The 15,075-nt window shown below is 41.7% G+C and overlaps 1 protein-coding gene across 1 annotated transcript in view; it reads right to left on the bottom strand.

Moving 5' to 3' along the window:
- Positions 1-15,075, bottom strand: part of bsna (bassoon presynaptic cytomatrix protein a) — a 68,087-nt gene that overhangs the window by 49,143 nt on the left and 3,869 nt on the right. The window contains exon 2 of the mRNA XM_037245964.1: positions 7,622-8,276. Coding sequence (XP_037101859.1) covers positions 7,622-8,276 — 655 coding nt within the window. The remainder of the gene's footprint in view (positions 1-7,621; positions 8,277-15,075) is intronic.

Below are 15,075 nucleotides of genomic sequence, written 5' to 3'. Positions count from 1 at the left end.
CGCACACATACAGTACCAAACACTCAAGCACACACACTCACAATTGGCCACACTTTGTGCACTGCACGGCTCCACAGGCTCCCGCAGGATCCATAGGCACTTACATCTTGAAACCCACACACAGCATTTACGCTAATAGACCTGTCCATCAAAATGCTGTAAATTGCTTTTGGGCTCAGGAAAACAAGCGGGCAAAGAAATGGGGAGACAACTGACAAGGACGGCTTCAGTGTTAGCGTTAGTTCACAGGTTTGATCAGGAATAGTTTCACTTATTTAGGTTTTTTACTTTTTCAAATCTCTGATTGAAACATTGTGGAACATAATAATTAAAACCGTCAAGACTGACTGATATTTCCTAAAAACATGCCTGCATGTAAAGTTGTGCATTTTATATGCCATTGACCTTTTGTATGGGATAATATGTATTAGAGCTGGAAAGAATAATATTCAAGATTGTTTTGATTTCAAAATGAGTTGATAGTTAAGCTGAGATACTGAAATTTAGGAAACACGATTACTCATTGATCGTGTATATGTTATGGTAATGCTTAACTTCATTTATACTTTATAATATGTACTTGTGGCTAAAAAGCAAAGTGCAGATAGCGTCTGTCGCCAAAATGGGAGGTGTAGTTGACCAGCTTCTCAAAATATCCAGTTTGTCCTTCATTTTGTTTTTTCCCCTCTTCTTTGTGGCCTTCTGCTTCATGACCAAAAAAAACTGTTTTGTTTTTTGTTTTTTAACACAGTGCAGGATATTTTATGCGGAGCCTTCAAACCTGACACAGGGTCACAATCTGTCTCTTGGATTGGATCGGTATTTTATTGTATGTATGGGACAACACTCCTAGAAATGACACTGCGAGAATATAAAGTAGTTAGTGTGCAGCTCATAAATTAACTCTGCCCACATAATAACTCAACACATTGGCATTAGTCACTAAACCAATGGCAACAAAAGCGACTACAAAGTCTAAAGTTAAAACAACCACAACAGAAATTGTATTACAATATCATTTATTTGGGTGCTGCGCCACCTGTGAAAAGCTAAAATGTTTACAAATGTTCGTACTCACTTCTGTCGGATGAACAGTGACTGTAGTACGACGGACAGTAGACATTGAGTAAAGGCTGATATGCAGAATGACTCCAATGAAGGAACAGTTTGTCTTTCTGGCTTACTTGACTTACAGACTAATGCACTGATCAATATTCCGCAAGCTGGAAGGACGTTCCTGGAACTTTTCCAATAATAAAGCACAGGGATTCACTCGCTAGTTATGAAAATGCACACGCATATTAGTCATCCTTCAATGCAAGAACGGTGACCTCTTTGATTAACTGGAAATAGACACCCGATGACGATTGACCAGTGTTTTCCACATCTAATCAATTGAAAACTAGTCCGTATGAGGCACAGAAGTGTATTTTGGAAGTTGCATGTGTCAATCACGCATTCAAAAGTGGGAGTCACACTGGCTTTGTGAACTTCACTGACTCCCACACAATTACACACACCGCGGAAATAATAGCTAGGCAAAGTGCGATCAATGAACCATAATTGGCGCCTCGCAGGTGCTGCACTCTCCAGCTGTGTGCACAACACTCTCGCTATCTTCCTCTGCCTCCATAGCGAGCAGCAGGAGCCACTGACAGACTCACACACAACCGGTTGTATTATAAAACATCTCATATGCCGTGTGTGTACCTTCACTAGCTTGCAGAACCAAATGACAGTACAATAATGTGTGTTGACATTGGGAACAAAACACTCACTTTAGGGCATTTGCACTAATTTCTAAGTCATCTTTCGATTAGGCTGGTATTATTGAAGACTCTAAATATGTTGTCTACGGGTAAGAATGATTAGTTGTCTGCATGTGCCGTGCGATTGACTGGTCACCCACAATTTAAGCGGTACAAAAAATGGATGAACACCAAACACACATACACACCTCTCTTTCCATTGAACAACCTCAAATGGTTCGATGGTATTGATTAGGATCGTACCGTATGTTTCCTAATTAAAATCTGTCTCAGCACTTTGGAACAAACCCAGTGTGATCGCAGCTTCCCTGCCAACCGCATGCACACACAATCAGTGGGAGTGGACAAACTGTGAATAGACAAGAAGATTGTGGCTGGATAGATGGGTCTGTTATAGGCGGATAAGACTTTTAGTGTGATAAAGTTGCAGGGGGATTAATATGAATATGAAATATGTTATGTGTAAATGCAATTCCAAAATGCTGTTAAACTACTACTAAATCAGAAGAACGGAAGACATGATGGATTCTAAAATTCCATTAAATGTTTAATTGATGAAATGTGTCTACATCAAAGCAACTCATGAGGCTGGATGGTCTTTCTTTGAATTTTGTGGTCTGTCACATTTAATCTTCCTCTAACACATTTATTGGTCTTCCTCAGGATAATTAGTTTGATTATCTAAACAATATACAATGCACAGTACAATATGTATCCTTATTCATCTATCTACATATGACAGTGACAGGCAGAATAGTTAAACACGCTTCCATTGCATGGCAGAACATACATAAACCTGTGTATCCAGTTTCTGTGACATTTTTGTCTTACATTGCAAAATACCTGAATAAAGGTTGGGGAACACTAATCTCGAATATATTGCAATACGTATAGCATATGCGGGAAACACGCAACAATTTAGTTTTACATCTGAAGTCATAAGCCGTGTATCCTTATGTCATCCAATCAGCTCTTAACCCCACTTTAGTGTGACCTAGCCGTGTCTCATTTCTATTAGCAGTTCATGTCTGCTTAGACCCCGAGTGTAGCTCAGAGTAGTTACAAGAATATGTCTCTCTAATTAATTCTGTGCTTTTTTGTGCATGGTTATTGCTTTTTTTGCTCAATGCTAAAGGTTGTTATTAGCTTGCCACTTTTGTTTTGCTGTATTTGGGTACAGCAGTCGCCACAAAAGGGTGTCTGTTGTGTGGGAGAAGGAAACGGGAGATAAGACATCTCCCTTCCAGTGCAGACCTGTTTGCAAAGCTCAGTCAAAACAGGGCGTTATCGCACTGGGGCAGCAGCCAGCCAACCTTTGGAAATCCTCCTGCAGCTTCTAGTTATGCTGCTCTGCCACCTTCATGCCCCCCCTGTGCTGTGATGTGTGAGCAAGCCCACATTACTACTTTTGCCTGTGATGTTGGGAATAGGTTGAGTTAGGGATCGGTAAATCATTGACAATTTTTTTTTTTGCATAGCCGCTGACATGACTGCATCGAGGAATTAATTTACAAAAGACTCAGGAGTTATATTAAGGTGCCTTGCATGCACTCGTCACTGCAGGTTCAATTCCAGCACAGATCAGGGATGTTGAGAATAATTATCAATTGAGGCCATGTGAATCCCTTTGAGACATATCTGTGATTAAGTGCTACATAAATAAACTAGACTTGACTTGATAAGAGGCAGAGAAGGTTTCTATCTAAACTCCAGCAATAGTTGTTGTTCCCACAGATGTAGATGTTCAGTGTGGGAAATGAGCAGCTGTTTGAAAAGTTTATAATAACAATAACGTCAATGTTAATTTCCATTTGCCCATCTATGTCATGTTGTATTTATTATATGCTATCGTAAAGCGGCTGGTTTGATTAAACACTTTGATTCTCTTTGACTTTATGCGTCACTTTTGCAGTAAGCTTCAAGTGGAAGCACAATTAAAATATTTCAGTTTATTAGTCACATTGGTATTTTCATTTTGTCACAGAGGAGCTGCAGCCTGGCTCGAAAGCCCCGGCCGGCGCCATCCTCCCTCCCATCTGCAGCCATGTGAGTGCCAGCAGAATGCATTCATCATTTAAAACACCTCATTAGGAATTCCCGCGCTTGAACTGCTGGGCTTGCAGCTGCATCCTCTCGGTGCGGATGTGTTCAAGTCAACGTTTGTGTGTTGGCCAAAGTACACGCGTAACCTCACACGACATATGCATGTGTTTACTTGTCGTTGTGAGAGTGTCCTGTCCACCTGCTTGACTAAAGGAACTTCTCATAGTTAATGCATGTGAGGAGAGAACCCTTGACTCTCTCACCTTCTCCCCATCTTCACGCCCCCCTCCTCTCTCTTACCTTCCATCTCATCCTACTTTCCCAGAATAGACATGATTCTCTCCATGCAGGAGGAAAGATAAATCCTCCTCCCCCATCTTTGGCACACAGCTCAGAGGGGTGTGAGGAAGGGCGTGAAGATAAGTGAAAGGAGAAGAAGCAGGAAGATCACGATAACGAGCCATAAGGGCATCCTTATACTAGAGGGAAAGGGAGCGGAGAGGCCAATAAACGTTAATGTAGTGCCCCCTATAGGTTTTAGTCAATGTAGCCTCCTTCATAGACTGAAGATACAAACGATGTTTTGACATTTGAACAAACCATCAGTGCGCGCTGTAATGATTCGTATTAAGAGGAATGCCCCTGAGGTTGTAGGATTTGGAATTTGACCCAAATTTCTAGACTGTAAACTAGCACAAAATCATCGGACCTCTCATCGCCTTTCATTTTGAGGTTTTGCTACTAAAGATTGTGTCAGTCCAAAATGCCTATAAAAAAGGGGGCAAGTCATTGACAGTATGTACAAGAGTGTGACTGGTTGTTTGTTCATACAGACACTGCAACTGACAGACGACCAGCCCAAAGTGTGTCTTGTGTCACATGTCTTGAGTCTCATTGTCATGATCATGTTGATGGCGTCACACAATTTTCCGGTTTAGTATTTGAATAAAGCTTCTCTTTTTCTCTAAATGGAAACAAGTAGCAACCCCCATTTTCACATACACACATACGGTTTGAGAGAAGAAGGAGAAAGAGAGAAAGATGTGAAGGGAAAATCATAAATGTGAATCCGAAATATGAAAAGCAGCGGACAAAAAGAAAATGAATCATTGATTTAGTCACAATGCCATGCAATGAAATAGCGCTGGAGTTGCTCATTCCCTGCACAACATGTGAAAGGTAATTGCAAGCTCAGGAAATGACTTTAACTTATCACCTGCGGGGATGACTAATATACAAAGTGAGCAGAATACTTTGTCTCAAGTAAAATCACAAAGGCCAACGTTTCTTTGATGCATGGTACTGGGATTTGAAGGATGACATCTCACTGTTTAAAATATGTGGGAATAAGAAATGTGTTGCAGTTTATGAATAATCAAGTAAACATCTTATTTTGGAACAAGTGTTTAGAGTGTGACAAATGGGTGGAAAGGTAGCTGCGGTCACACCTCTTAATCAATGAATTCATTGATAAGTTGACTTATTGATCCCTCAATCTTAATTGTTCATCTTCGAAAGATATTTGCGATGATTGTACGCAATGGAATGGGAACAGTTTAAGAAAAGGCCATTTTCTGCAGGCTTGAATGAGTTTGGTGTGGAGCTTGCACAGAACCCTTCCCTCATCCCCATCAAACACCCCTGGGATGCACTAGAGCTAGAATGATAAACTGTTGCCAGAAAAAAAGTATTCAAATGAACTCACACATTTGAACATAAAACATGTTTGACAGGCAGTGAAACCTCAATCTGCAGATTTTTTTTTGCTGAAACCAATTAATCCCTTCTTTTCTCTCCCCTCTTACACCCGTAACACACACACACACACGCACACACATAAGCAGACACACATCTCTGTCAGCAGCCATGTGTGCACACTGAGTCTAAAATTAGCATGCAGTGTGTTGAACAACAAACAGGCTGTAGGGAAGAAGACATTGTCGGCAAAAGAGTCTGATGACAAACGGCAGCGAGAACGAGAGACAGAGGAAGAGAGACAGAGTTGAATGAATGCATCTATATCGGAAATAGCAACAAATGATATGTTTATCATTTCTTCACACATACAAAGGCCAAATTTAGCGTTGTCATCATCATAATAGAACTCCATGTGAGAAGAGTTGTCGTAATGTTCCTGAGTAAATGAAGGTTCAATAAATAACACTACAATACACATACTGTCCATTTTTACACACTAGAGGCACTTTGGTTAAAAGCGGACATGGCTCTACCGATGGAGTGGGTCTGATATTTCCCAGAATATTAGTTGCTCAAGACACAAGCAAATACAATATCCTCAGTTTGCATTACCACCACTCCAGGCTGCTAAATGGGTTTCCCATCTCCCAGGTTAGCATAATTATACACAGTGAGCGAGTGCTGCCTTTATTATTGACTCTATTTTGATGTAATGCCTTGTGAACTCACAAACTTTAATCACTTGGTTGTAACCATTGACCAATGCTATCTACCAATCTATCCATTTCATATCGCGCTTGTCCTTATTTGGGTCAAGGGTGAGCTGAAGCCGAGCATAGCAGACTATAGGCAAGAAACAGGGAGCCGAAGGAAACCGGAGCATCTGGAGAAAACCTATGTATGCAATCACGGCGAGAGCATGCAAACTTCTCATGAGTATAATTTTTACGGAACGGGTTTATAATTTGACTGTAGTTACTTTTCAGATTTTATTTACCGAATAGATTTTGGGGCAAAGCAAAATTGGGTGTCTTTGGTCAACAATAAAATAATTCCCATAGATTTTTCAATGTGTGATATAGTACATACTGTAATAACTATAACAGAGTAGTTTGGGCTTCACATATAAATAAATCTAATAAATATATTGGACATTGGACAGCGACAGTATGGATATCAGATGGTGTATCCAGAGGTGTTGCACCTGTTGGGGATGTGGGTGTTCAAGCACCTCCACTTATCCCAAAGCGTCAACACCCACACTTTTCCTGCTGTTAATTATTCAACGACTAGCTTCCACACAACAGCTTTTTAACATCTTTCCCAGATGTCATTTTTCAACAACAATAAGAGAAACATAAACGCATCAGGGAGTGTGGGCGTTTAAAAATGTCTCATCCATATTAATAAGAAGCTGCATCTCTTGCAAAATTGTATCCATTTAAAGGGATAAATTGGCGATAGCAGTGCACAATGATGGAAATGGCTTCATGTAGTTCATCCATGTTTCAAAAGAGACAGGAGCTTCCTGTAAAACACAGGTGAGCTCAAAAACATAATCATAATCATAATGATGGGGGACGGGGAAACGTTAACCTCCATATGTAAGTCTACGTGTATAATACATGCATGAATGTCTTTAACATGCTGTACTACAATTCCAGGTCAAAACAATCAAATAACAGTCAGCGACCCATGTCACTAATGAACTGAATCCCAACATAATCAAAACAAGTGTAATCTCTTGCTGATCCTCCTAATTGGCATCACTCTCCTCTCTGCTAAATGCTATCTGATGTTATGATGTGACATCTTATGGATGCAAGTAGCACTTATTAGATTACAGGCTGCAACAATGATGCTGAAGGCTCGTTTCAAATTTCCTGTAACTTAGACCAGCACAATGTAACTCCCAATCAGGTTTTACAGTACAGCAGTAATGTGTACAACAGTAAAGTGCGACCAAGCAATGAATTGAAATAATAATTTATTATATTATTATTATTGTTATTGTTATTATTATTATTATTATTATTATTATTATTATTATTATTATTATTATTATTATTATTAATATTATTATTACCAAGGCATATGCAAGCGCGACCTACCTCAGTGAGGTGTGGGTTTGGGTTGAAGCCACACTGATTACACACGGTGGCCTTACACTGGGTGCAGATGTTGTAGTTGGGCACAGCTGGTGGGTTGGAGAGCTCTGTGGTGGTACACACCGGACACAGTTTGCTCTTTGGCATGGGCGCGATCTGTGGCACCGAGTAGGGCGAGGTGGGTGTCACACCACGGTCTGGTGACACCGAGGGGGAGCGGCCAGTCCTGGAGCCGCCCGAACTGTTGAAGTCGACTTGCAGGTTTCGTCTAGAGGCGTGCTGGCCGGGACTCTGCCCTGTATGGGCCCCCATGCCGGCCCCGGCTGGACTGTGACTCATCCCGTGGCCTGAGCCCTGTCCAGTTCCGGACCCCTGGCCTGACTGCATGTGACGCGGGGAGGTTGGCGTGTCATGGGCGGCCAGGCGATAGGGCTCACTGCTTCTCGAGCCTATTCCACCTCCAGTGGCCATTCCTCCGCCTCCCATCCCACCTCCCATTCCTCCGCCTCCCATCCCACCTCCCATTCCTCCGCCCATTCTGCCTCCCACTCCTCCACCCATCCCACTTCCTAAACCTCCTATTCCTCCCATCCCGCCTCCACCTTGAACTCCTTGCTGCATGCCAAGTTTGGGGCTACCCATCTGACCCATTGGTCCCCTGAAAGAGAAGAAGAAAAAGAAAACAAAAATTAGACATCAAGTCATTTGTACCTTATGTGAGTACAAACCGAAAGTGGTTGACTTTCAGTACGTCAACATTTACATCTGCTGCTCGCACAAACTGTATCATAATAACAAGCAAGTAATCCAATGCTGGCTCAATCCAAACACATCCTAAAATTAAAAGAAAACCAAACACAAATGTGTAGTGCATGTGCGTGTGTGCGCGTGTGTTAATCCTATTTCAAGTTTGTTCCGTAACTGTATGGGAAACTGATTCATTTAACATAGTACTGGATGAATAAGCAATTAAGAATCCTAAATGTCAATGTTTGGTAGCCAATCCCATTATCTTCTTACAACCAGATTGACAGAAACAGTATTGAGGGGGAAAAACGCAAAAATAATTAGTCCAGGGTGCTGATGAAAGCTGGGAAAGGAACTCACAACAACCACAGGCACAGAGCAATTAAAAGGGAGCATAGCAGGCTACACACACACACACGCACACACACACGCACGCACGCACGCACGCACACACACACACACACACACATCTCGCATGTGTGAATTGCAATCGCAGTGGGCCGAATGCGGCCCGTGTTCAAATTTCTACCGGCCGCCAGCCTCTGGCATAATATTAAGAACTTGAGGTCCCTCAGCACTGCCAACCACAGAAGAAAAGAAAATGTACAGAAAAAAGGAAATTATATTTCACTAGAAGATGGCAGCAGACCTGATCCCGGGTGCTTTCGGAAATATGCTCCGAGCGCACGCTGCCTCTCCGAACACACCGATCCCAAGGTCGTGTTAGGTGTCAAACTGAACCTCTCGCTGCATGACTTTTGTGTGGCACTTTCAAGAGGAAAGTTCACAGAGAGGGCTGTTGCTTCCAGGACAAGTAGAAATTGGCATGTTTTTATTTCCAAAATAAAAAAACAACTGTGTCTGCCAAGTTCGTTGAGAGGCTGGCTGTTTTCTAAAAATTCATTATCAAGAAACACTACCAGATGAAACATGCAAACTACAACGTTCGTGAAAAGTTAAAGAAACTGGAAGCTCAGTGTAACTTTGCATGGTAGCTGAATTCTCGCGGTATTTGTGAGCTCAAAAAAATACGACACTCCAACTTGTCCTGAGCCTGCTGATTTCCTCCAAGCCGGTCATTAGTTGACCGGGCCAATCACAAAGCAACAATGTTATTGTTGGTGGGATATGAGGCTGCGACGAAAGCAAGAAGCGCTGAGGCCGGGGAAAACAAACGAACCAACCAAACTGGTTGTAATAATGCATGGGCACTGCAATTAATCCTGTTCTTGAGAAGTTACTAACAGCTTCCTTTTGAAAGAAGAGCAACGAGAGACGCAATGTGAATTTTTAGAGGTTTGCGCTTCTATAACTTTCCGATTAGGACTTCCCTTGCCGTGATTGCTGAAAACCAAAGTTTGGTAGGCTGCATAAGTTGCCACATCGTCCAATCAGCTTGAAGTATTGCACTCAATTGTCCCACCTTTCCCGAGCATATCACAGTGGAGCAGTCCCACATTGATACTGTGAAGAACTCTGTCTGGGGATTCACGTATCAATCTGGCTCTTGCCAGGTTAAGCTAAGCGGTCAGCCCCCAGACATTTTCACCTCACCAAATCTGCCCCACTTTGCAAAACGTTTGGACACCCCTGCTGTAAATAAAGTGGCATCCCCCGGCGCCTCAAGCCAGAAGGTAGTTAAGGGCCCTACAACGAAGGGTGGGGTGATGAATGGGACCAAAATACCCAAAAGATTATGTATTTGTGAAGAAGTAGCAAATGTGCTCCTTCAGATTGTTCTTGTGTGTGTTTCGGTCGTACGAAAGTAGAAACCAAGAACTTAGGGACATTAAATAATAGTTTTATATTTGCGCGCAGGAAAACATTGTGAGGGAATTCTGCGATGTATGCTTTGTGTGCACACTGTCTCATCATGTGTGTATTTGATAGAGTGACTCAACAAGAAGCTCAAAGCGCCACTAATTCAGGCAGCTGGGTGATGGTGGAAGAAGACAGAATAAGAGGCTTAAAAAGCTGGTGAGGGAACCGCAGTACAGTAAGAAAAGGATAAGCTTTAGTGCACAGCTGGAAAAAAATAGTTAATGTCTAAAACTTAAATGCAGCAGCAACACGTCTACACAATCTTGTGAGATCCAATACAAGAGCTGGATTGAAGATTGTGTTGTTATTGTTTTGACAAGAGAGCCTCGTCCTGCTCACGTCTCGGGATTGAGAAGGCGGTTACAAGTTTGATGTGAGCAAAGTAAACACAATGATGCCATCTTTGCAATCTTTTGCCGTGTGTATAAAATGGGAGAGGAAATGAGCAAGATGTTTATCTGCTTTAGTGGTGCTGCAGCTGCTTGAATTGATCTTTTCCATCTCACTTTGCTGCATCAGCTGACTCATCTACTGGCCAGTGGTTACACAGCCAAGGAGGAAATAATCCAAGTCAATCTTGCATCGGTCTCACATGTTTGTGGTACAATTTGATACATCTAATCGGTAGTGATGCCTTTCCTCAGTTTTTCGTGCACTTTCATAAAGCCGCACCTTTTCAGAAACTATAAAACCTCCACAGTAATCATGGAAGATCTTTTGTATGGAATGGACTAAACGTACACTACCGATATACAATATGATGATATGATGACATCATATTTGTCAAGGGTTGCAAGTGGTTGTCTTGAGAAAAAAACATGATGTGCATAGCATCACTGAATACTACGTAATGCACAGCTGGAACTCTCCGTGGACAAATATCGGGGAATCCACCAATTTTCTATGCAAATGAAGTCTTTAAATTACGACAAGACGTATGATTGCAAAAAAATATTTCAAAGTCTTTCGAACTTTGAAGTCATGTTTAGTCGTTTACAAAATTACATTTTGAACATTGCCATGGCAACCAGATCGACTTTGTTGGTCCTTAATAATTGGTGGACCGGCCAGGATAGCTTTCACATTATATTGGAGCCAAAAGTTACTCTTCTGTTTCTTTACCCCCATTAGCAACATAAATAAACAGAATTGTTCAATGAACCATGAGGCTGTTTGCAAAAGAAACTAAAGGCTAATGTTAATGACGTGCCCTTTCATAATTTACTCAGCCCAAAAAACATGATAAGGATCGCAATATTGAATCATTAGTCTAAATTCAATCTAAAGGACCTAATTGGAAAGTAAATAGAAGCACCACCTGAATGACTATTGAGACAGCCTGTTTTCTGCGTTGCTTCTGAATAATAATTGTCGAAGAATGCATTGTAAAAGACCCAAGCACAAGTTGTTGCACATAATGCAGAGCCATTCATCCAGGCCATTCATCCGGGCAGCAATTACATTACCAGGAAAAACAACATTTACGCATTTGACTGCAGCCTGATGATTTACACCACAAACAGGCTGACAATTTTGCTAGCCGGCCTTTCACAGAAAATGAATGAGCCAGACGGGCAAGACAGAGTGACTCAACTGCCTTGGACCCTGAAATGAAAAGCCATAACAAATGGCAGCAGGTGTGAAAATGATCTCAATGAAGTGCAGCAGAGTGAAGAAAGGGATGGTCTGAAATAATGATTATGCTTAGCATGCACCACCATATTTGAAAATCGACATCTCTGTCATTCTGCGCCACCATGCATGTGCCACATTGAGTTGCCATCCAAACAATCTCTTCCGCTTATCCAAGGGCGAGTCGCGGGGGCAGCGGCTTAAGCAGGGAAGCCCAGACTTGCATCTGCCTAGCCGCCTCGTCCAGCTCCTCTGGGTGGGATTCCAAAACGTTCACAAATCAGCCGAGAGATATAGGGTCCAATTTTCCTTCCTGAAGCAAGTCTTCTGGAGAGCTAACTTTTCTTTCTTTTGGTTTTGCTAGGCGTCGTGCTGGTGGAATTTGGCGGAAGGAGGGTGTTTGCACTTTTGTACGCTGGGATGGAAGTAGACGTTTCCCAGCTAAGCCGCACCGTGTCCCTCATTTGCGTCAAAATCTGGGTGATTGAATTCCTCTGGTATTGCAACAACATAAAGAGGCTTCTTCTAGTGGTGGTAATGTAATATAAAATAAAATGGAACTCTTAAGATATAAAGTTGCATTTGCATTAGTTTTCATGCAAGGTGTATTAATCAAAGATCTAGACCGAAAAATGTAATTAGCATCTCAGAAAACACGTATTAGTAAAATAAATGTTTGCATTAAACTACTACTTTTGAACATTTAAATAAGTGTTGGAAGTGTTATGATGACGTGTGTTTGTTTTGGCTGAGATGCAAGTGTTCCTATCAAAACCAAAATGATACTGACAAAAAATGTCCCAGAGAGGTCATGAAGGGGTTGGCATCTCTACTTTCATTTCATTTAAATTATTTTTATTATTATTTTCCCCATGGGGAAATTCAAACTGCTGTATATTTCTGCGCTATACGCGCCACGGGCAACCAAATGATACACATGCAGGTGTGTCACAGTGAAAGGGATGCACACAGAGTTGCAGCTCTTGAGCTGAGCAATGGGGGACACTGCCTTGCTCAACCGCACCCCACCAGTAGTGAAGAAGCACACTAGCTTACCTTTATTTCCAATAACATTTGAAATGCATTGGTATTCAAATAAAAGCTGACATGTTCACTGATTCATTTTCATTGGAGATACTTTGGATCAATGCACACGTGTTCAAACTGAATTGAATTGTCAATCATTTTAACACAATCAGACAAGTCGGCATAAAGCTGGACTCCCGTTTGGGAGATGGTGAAGATAAATCTCATTCACAACGCAAACCTTTGAACACATTTGACAAAATGACCTAGTTTTGAAAACTTACCCCCGCCAAAAAAATAAATAAATCTATAATAACATTCCATTTTTGTCTTCGGTGGTGCCAATCCTTTCACAGTAAAGGGAGCCATGAGAGCTAAGTGTCACTTTGCTGCTAAGGGACCATCTCAATGTGCTCAGAAATACTCTTTGTTGTTGTTACTTACCTCAGCTTGAGCTTTGAGGATTGATTGTGCACTTTTGACTCAAGGAGGATGTTTTGCTACATTTTTCTTGCAGGGATATTTTAGCATGCAAGGCATGTATTTCCATTAATTAAGTCCATTGTATTGCTTCAAGTGGAGATGTTTTTCTTGTGTGTGAAAAATCCAATGAGCCAACTCTATGGTGAGCTTACAAGCCACACTCCACTGCCCCATAATGCATTGTAATAATCACATTGCAACTTCATTAGTACCAAAAAATGTGAATGCAGTGCATTTAAAATACGAAAAATATCAACAGCTGTGCAATTCAAATTCTTGGCAAGAAAGAAATGATGAGGTTGGTGGATAATTTTACTTTAAATTTGGGTAAACCACAGTGAGGGCGAAGAGACAGACAGGGTGGTAAATCAGTGTAATGTTCTGGAAAAGCAAATAGATGAATCTGAAACTCATTTGTCAAAGTGCTTCACAAAACAAGACGAAAGGCTAATGGGAGTCAACGCAATAAGCTGTATAGCGGCAATGTTGGCTGCATACTTTCCGAGCTATGGCAAAGCGTACATGCATGTGAACGAGCGGCAAATTCTGGTCGACATAATGAGAAAACACGTCGTGACCTTCACAACTGCAACGAGGGAGAAAAGAAGCCAAGCGCAGCGTATAAGCCTCAGAAACAAACATGGAAGTCATGGGAAGTTGACACATTTCTTTGTGAACAGTGCTGTTCATTTTCTGTGGTAAAGCAGCGAAATAATCACAAACTACATAACTGCACTGAATAACCACCTGACGACATATCACCAGGATTTAACGCAAATGCGTGGCACCGCAAGGGCCTTTAGATCTCCACCAATGTAAAAGTTCAAACTGTTCAAAATAATAAGCATAATATATATTTTTTTATTTTGTGTAGCAGTCGAATTGTTTTGCAATACAATTTGCAACAGCACTTAACAAGGTTGCTCTTTTGGCTCAGAGTTACAACATACATCATTTAGGGTGCAGCAGGAAATGATCTCCTTTGACTTATTTGTCCCAATAAATATTGCACCCTGTACTGGTTGCCAGCCAATTGCAGGCACACACATAGACAAACGACCATTTGCTCCCACAATCACACCTATGGGCAACTTGGAGTGCTCAATCGGCCTACCATGCTTTTTTTTCGGATGTGAGAGGAAAACGGAGGAAACCCACACAGGCACGGGGAGATCATGCAAACTCCACACAGGAAGGCTGGAGCCAGAATCAAACCCACAACCTCCGCACAGTGAGCCGGACGTGCTAATCAGTGTTCCTCCCTTGTCACAATACAGTTTGACAAATTCCAGTCTTGTAACTTGTGATTGTGATTTATTTCTATTTGTTCATGATTATATGTTCACAGAGATATAGATCACATATGGGCATATGCAAATACAGACAACAAAGTGGGCATAAACCAGCCCGGCATGAGTGAGTTGAGTCAGATGGAACATGAACACGTGACACCACAGCAAGCAAATGTTCTGCTCCATATGTGCTTTCTCTCTCCTTCTCTCTCTCTCTCTCTCTCTCTCTCTCTCTCTCTCTCTCTCTCTCTCTCTCTCTCTCTCTCTCCTTCTCTCTCTCTCTCTCTCTCTCTCTCCTTCTCTCTCTCACTCCCTCGAAGTTCCTTTCACTGAGCCATCTGGACATCATTGCTCTTGATTCCCGTCTTCATTTTCTCCCCACGCCAATCCAGACTTCACACATTCTTCTCATATCCTTATTTGTGCCTTTTATGTATTTTAGTGCGGCTCCGACTT

This window comes from Syngnathus acus, chromosome 2, assembly GCF_901709675.1.
Source record: "Syngnathus acus chromosome 2, fSynAcu1.2, whole genome shotgun sequence".
Lineage (NCBI taxonomy): Eukaryota > Metazoa > Chordata > Actinopteri > Syngnathiformes > Syngnathidae > Syngnathus > Syngnathus acus.
Note: the sequence above shows the minus strand (reverse complement) of the source record. Positions and strands in the feature narration are given on the sequence as shown.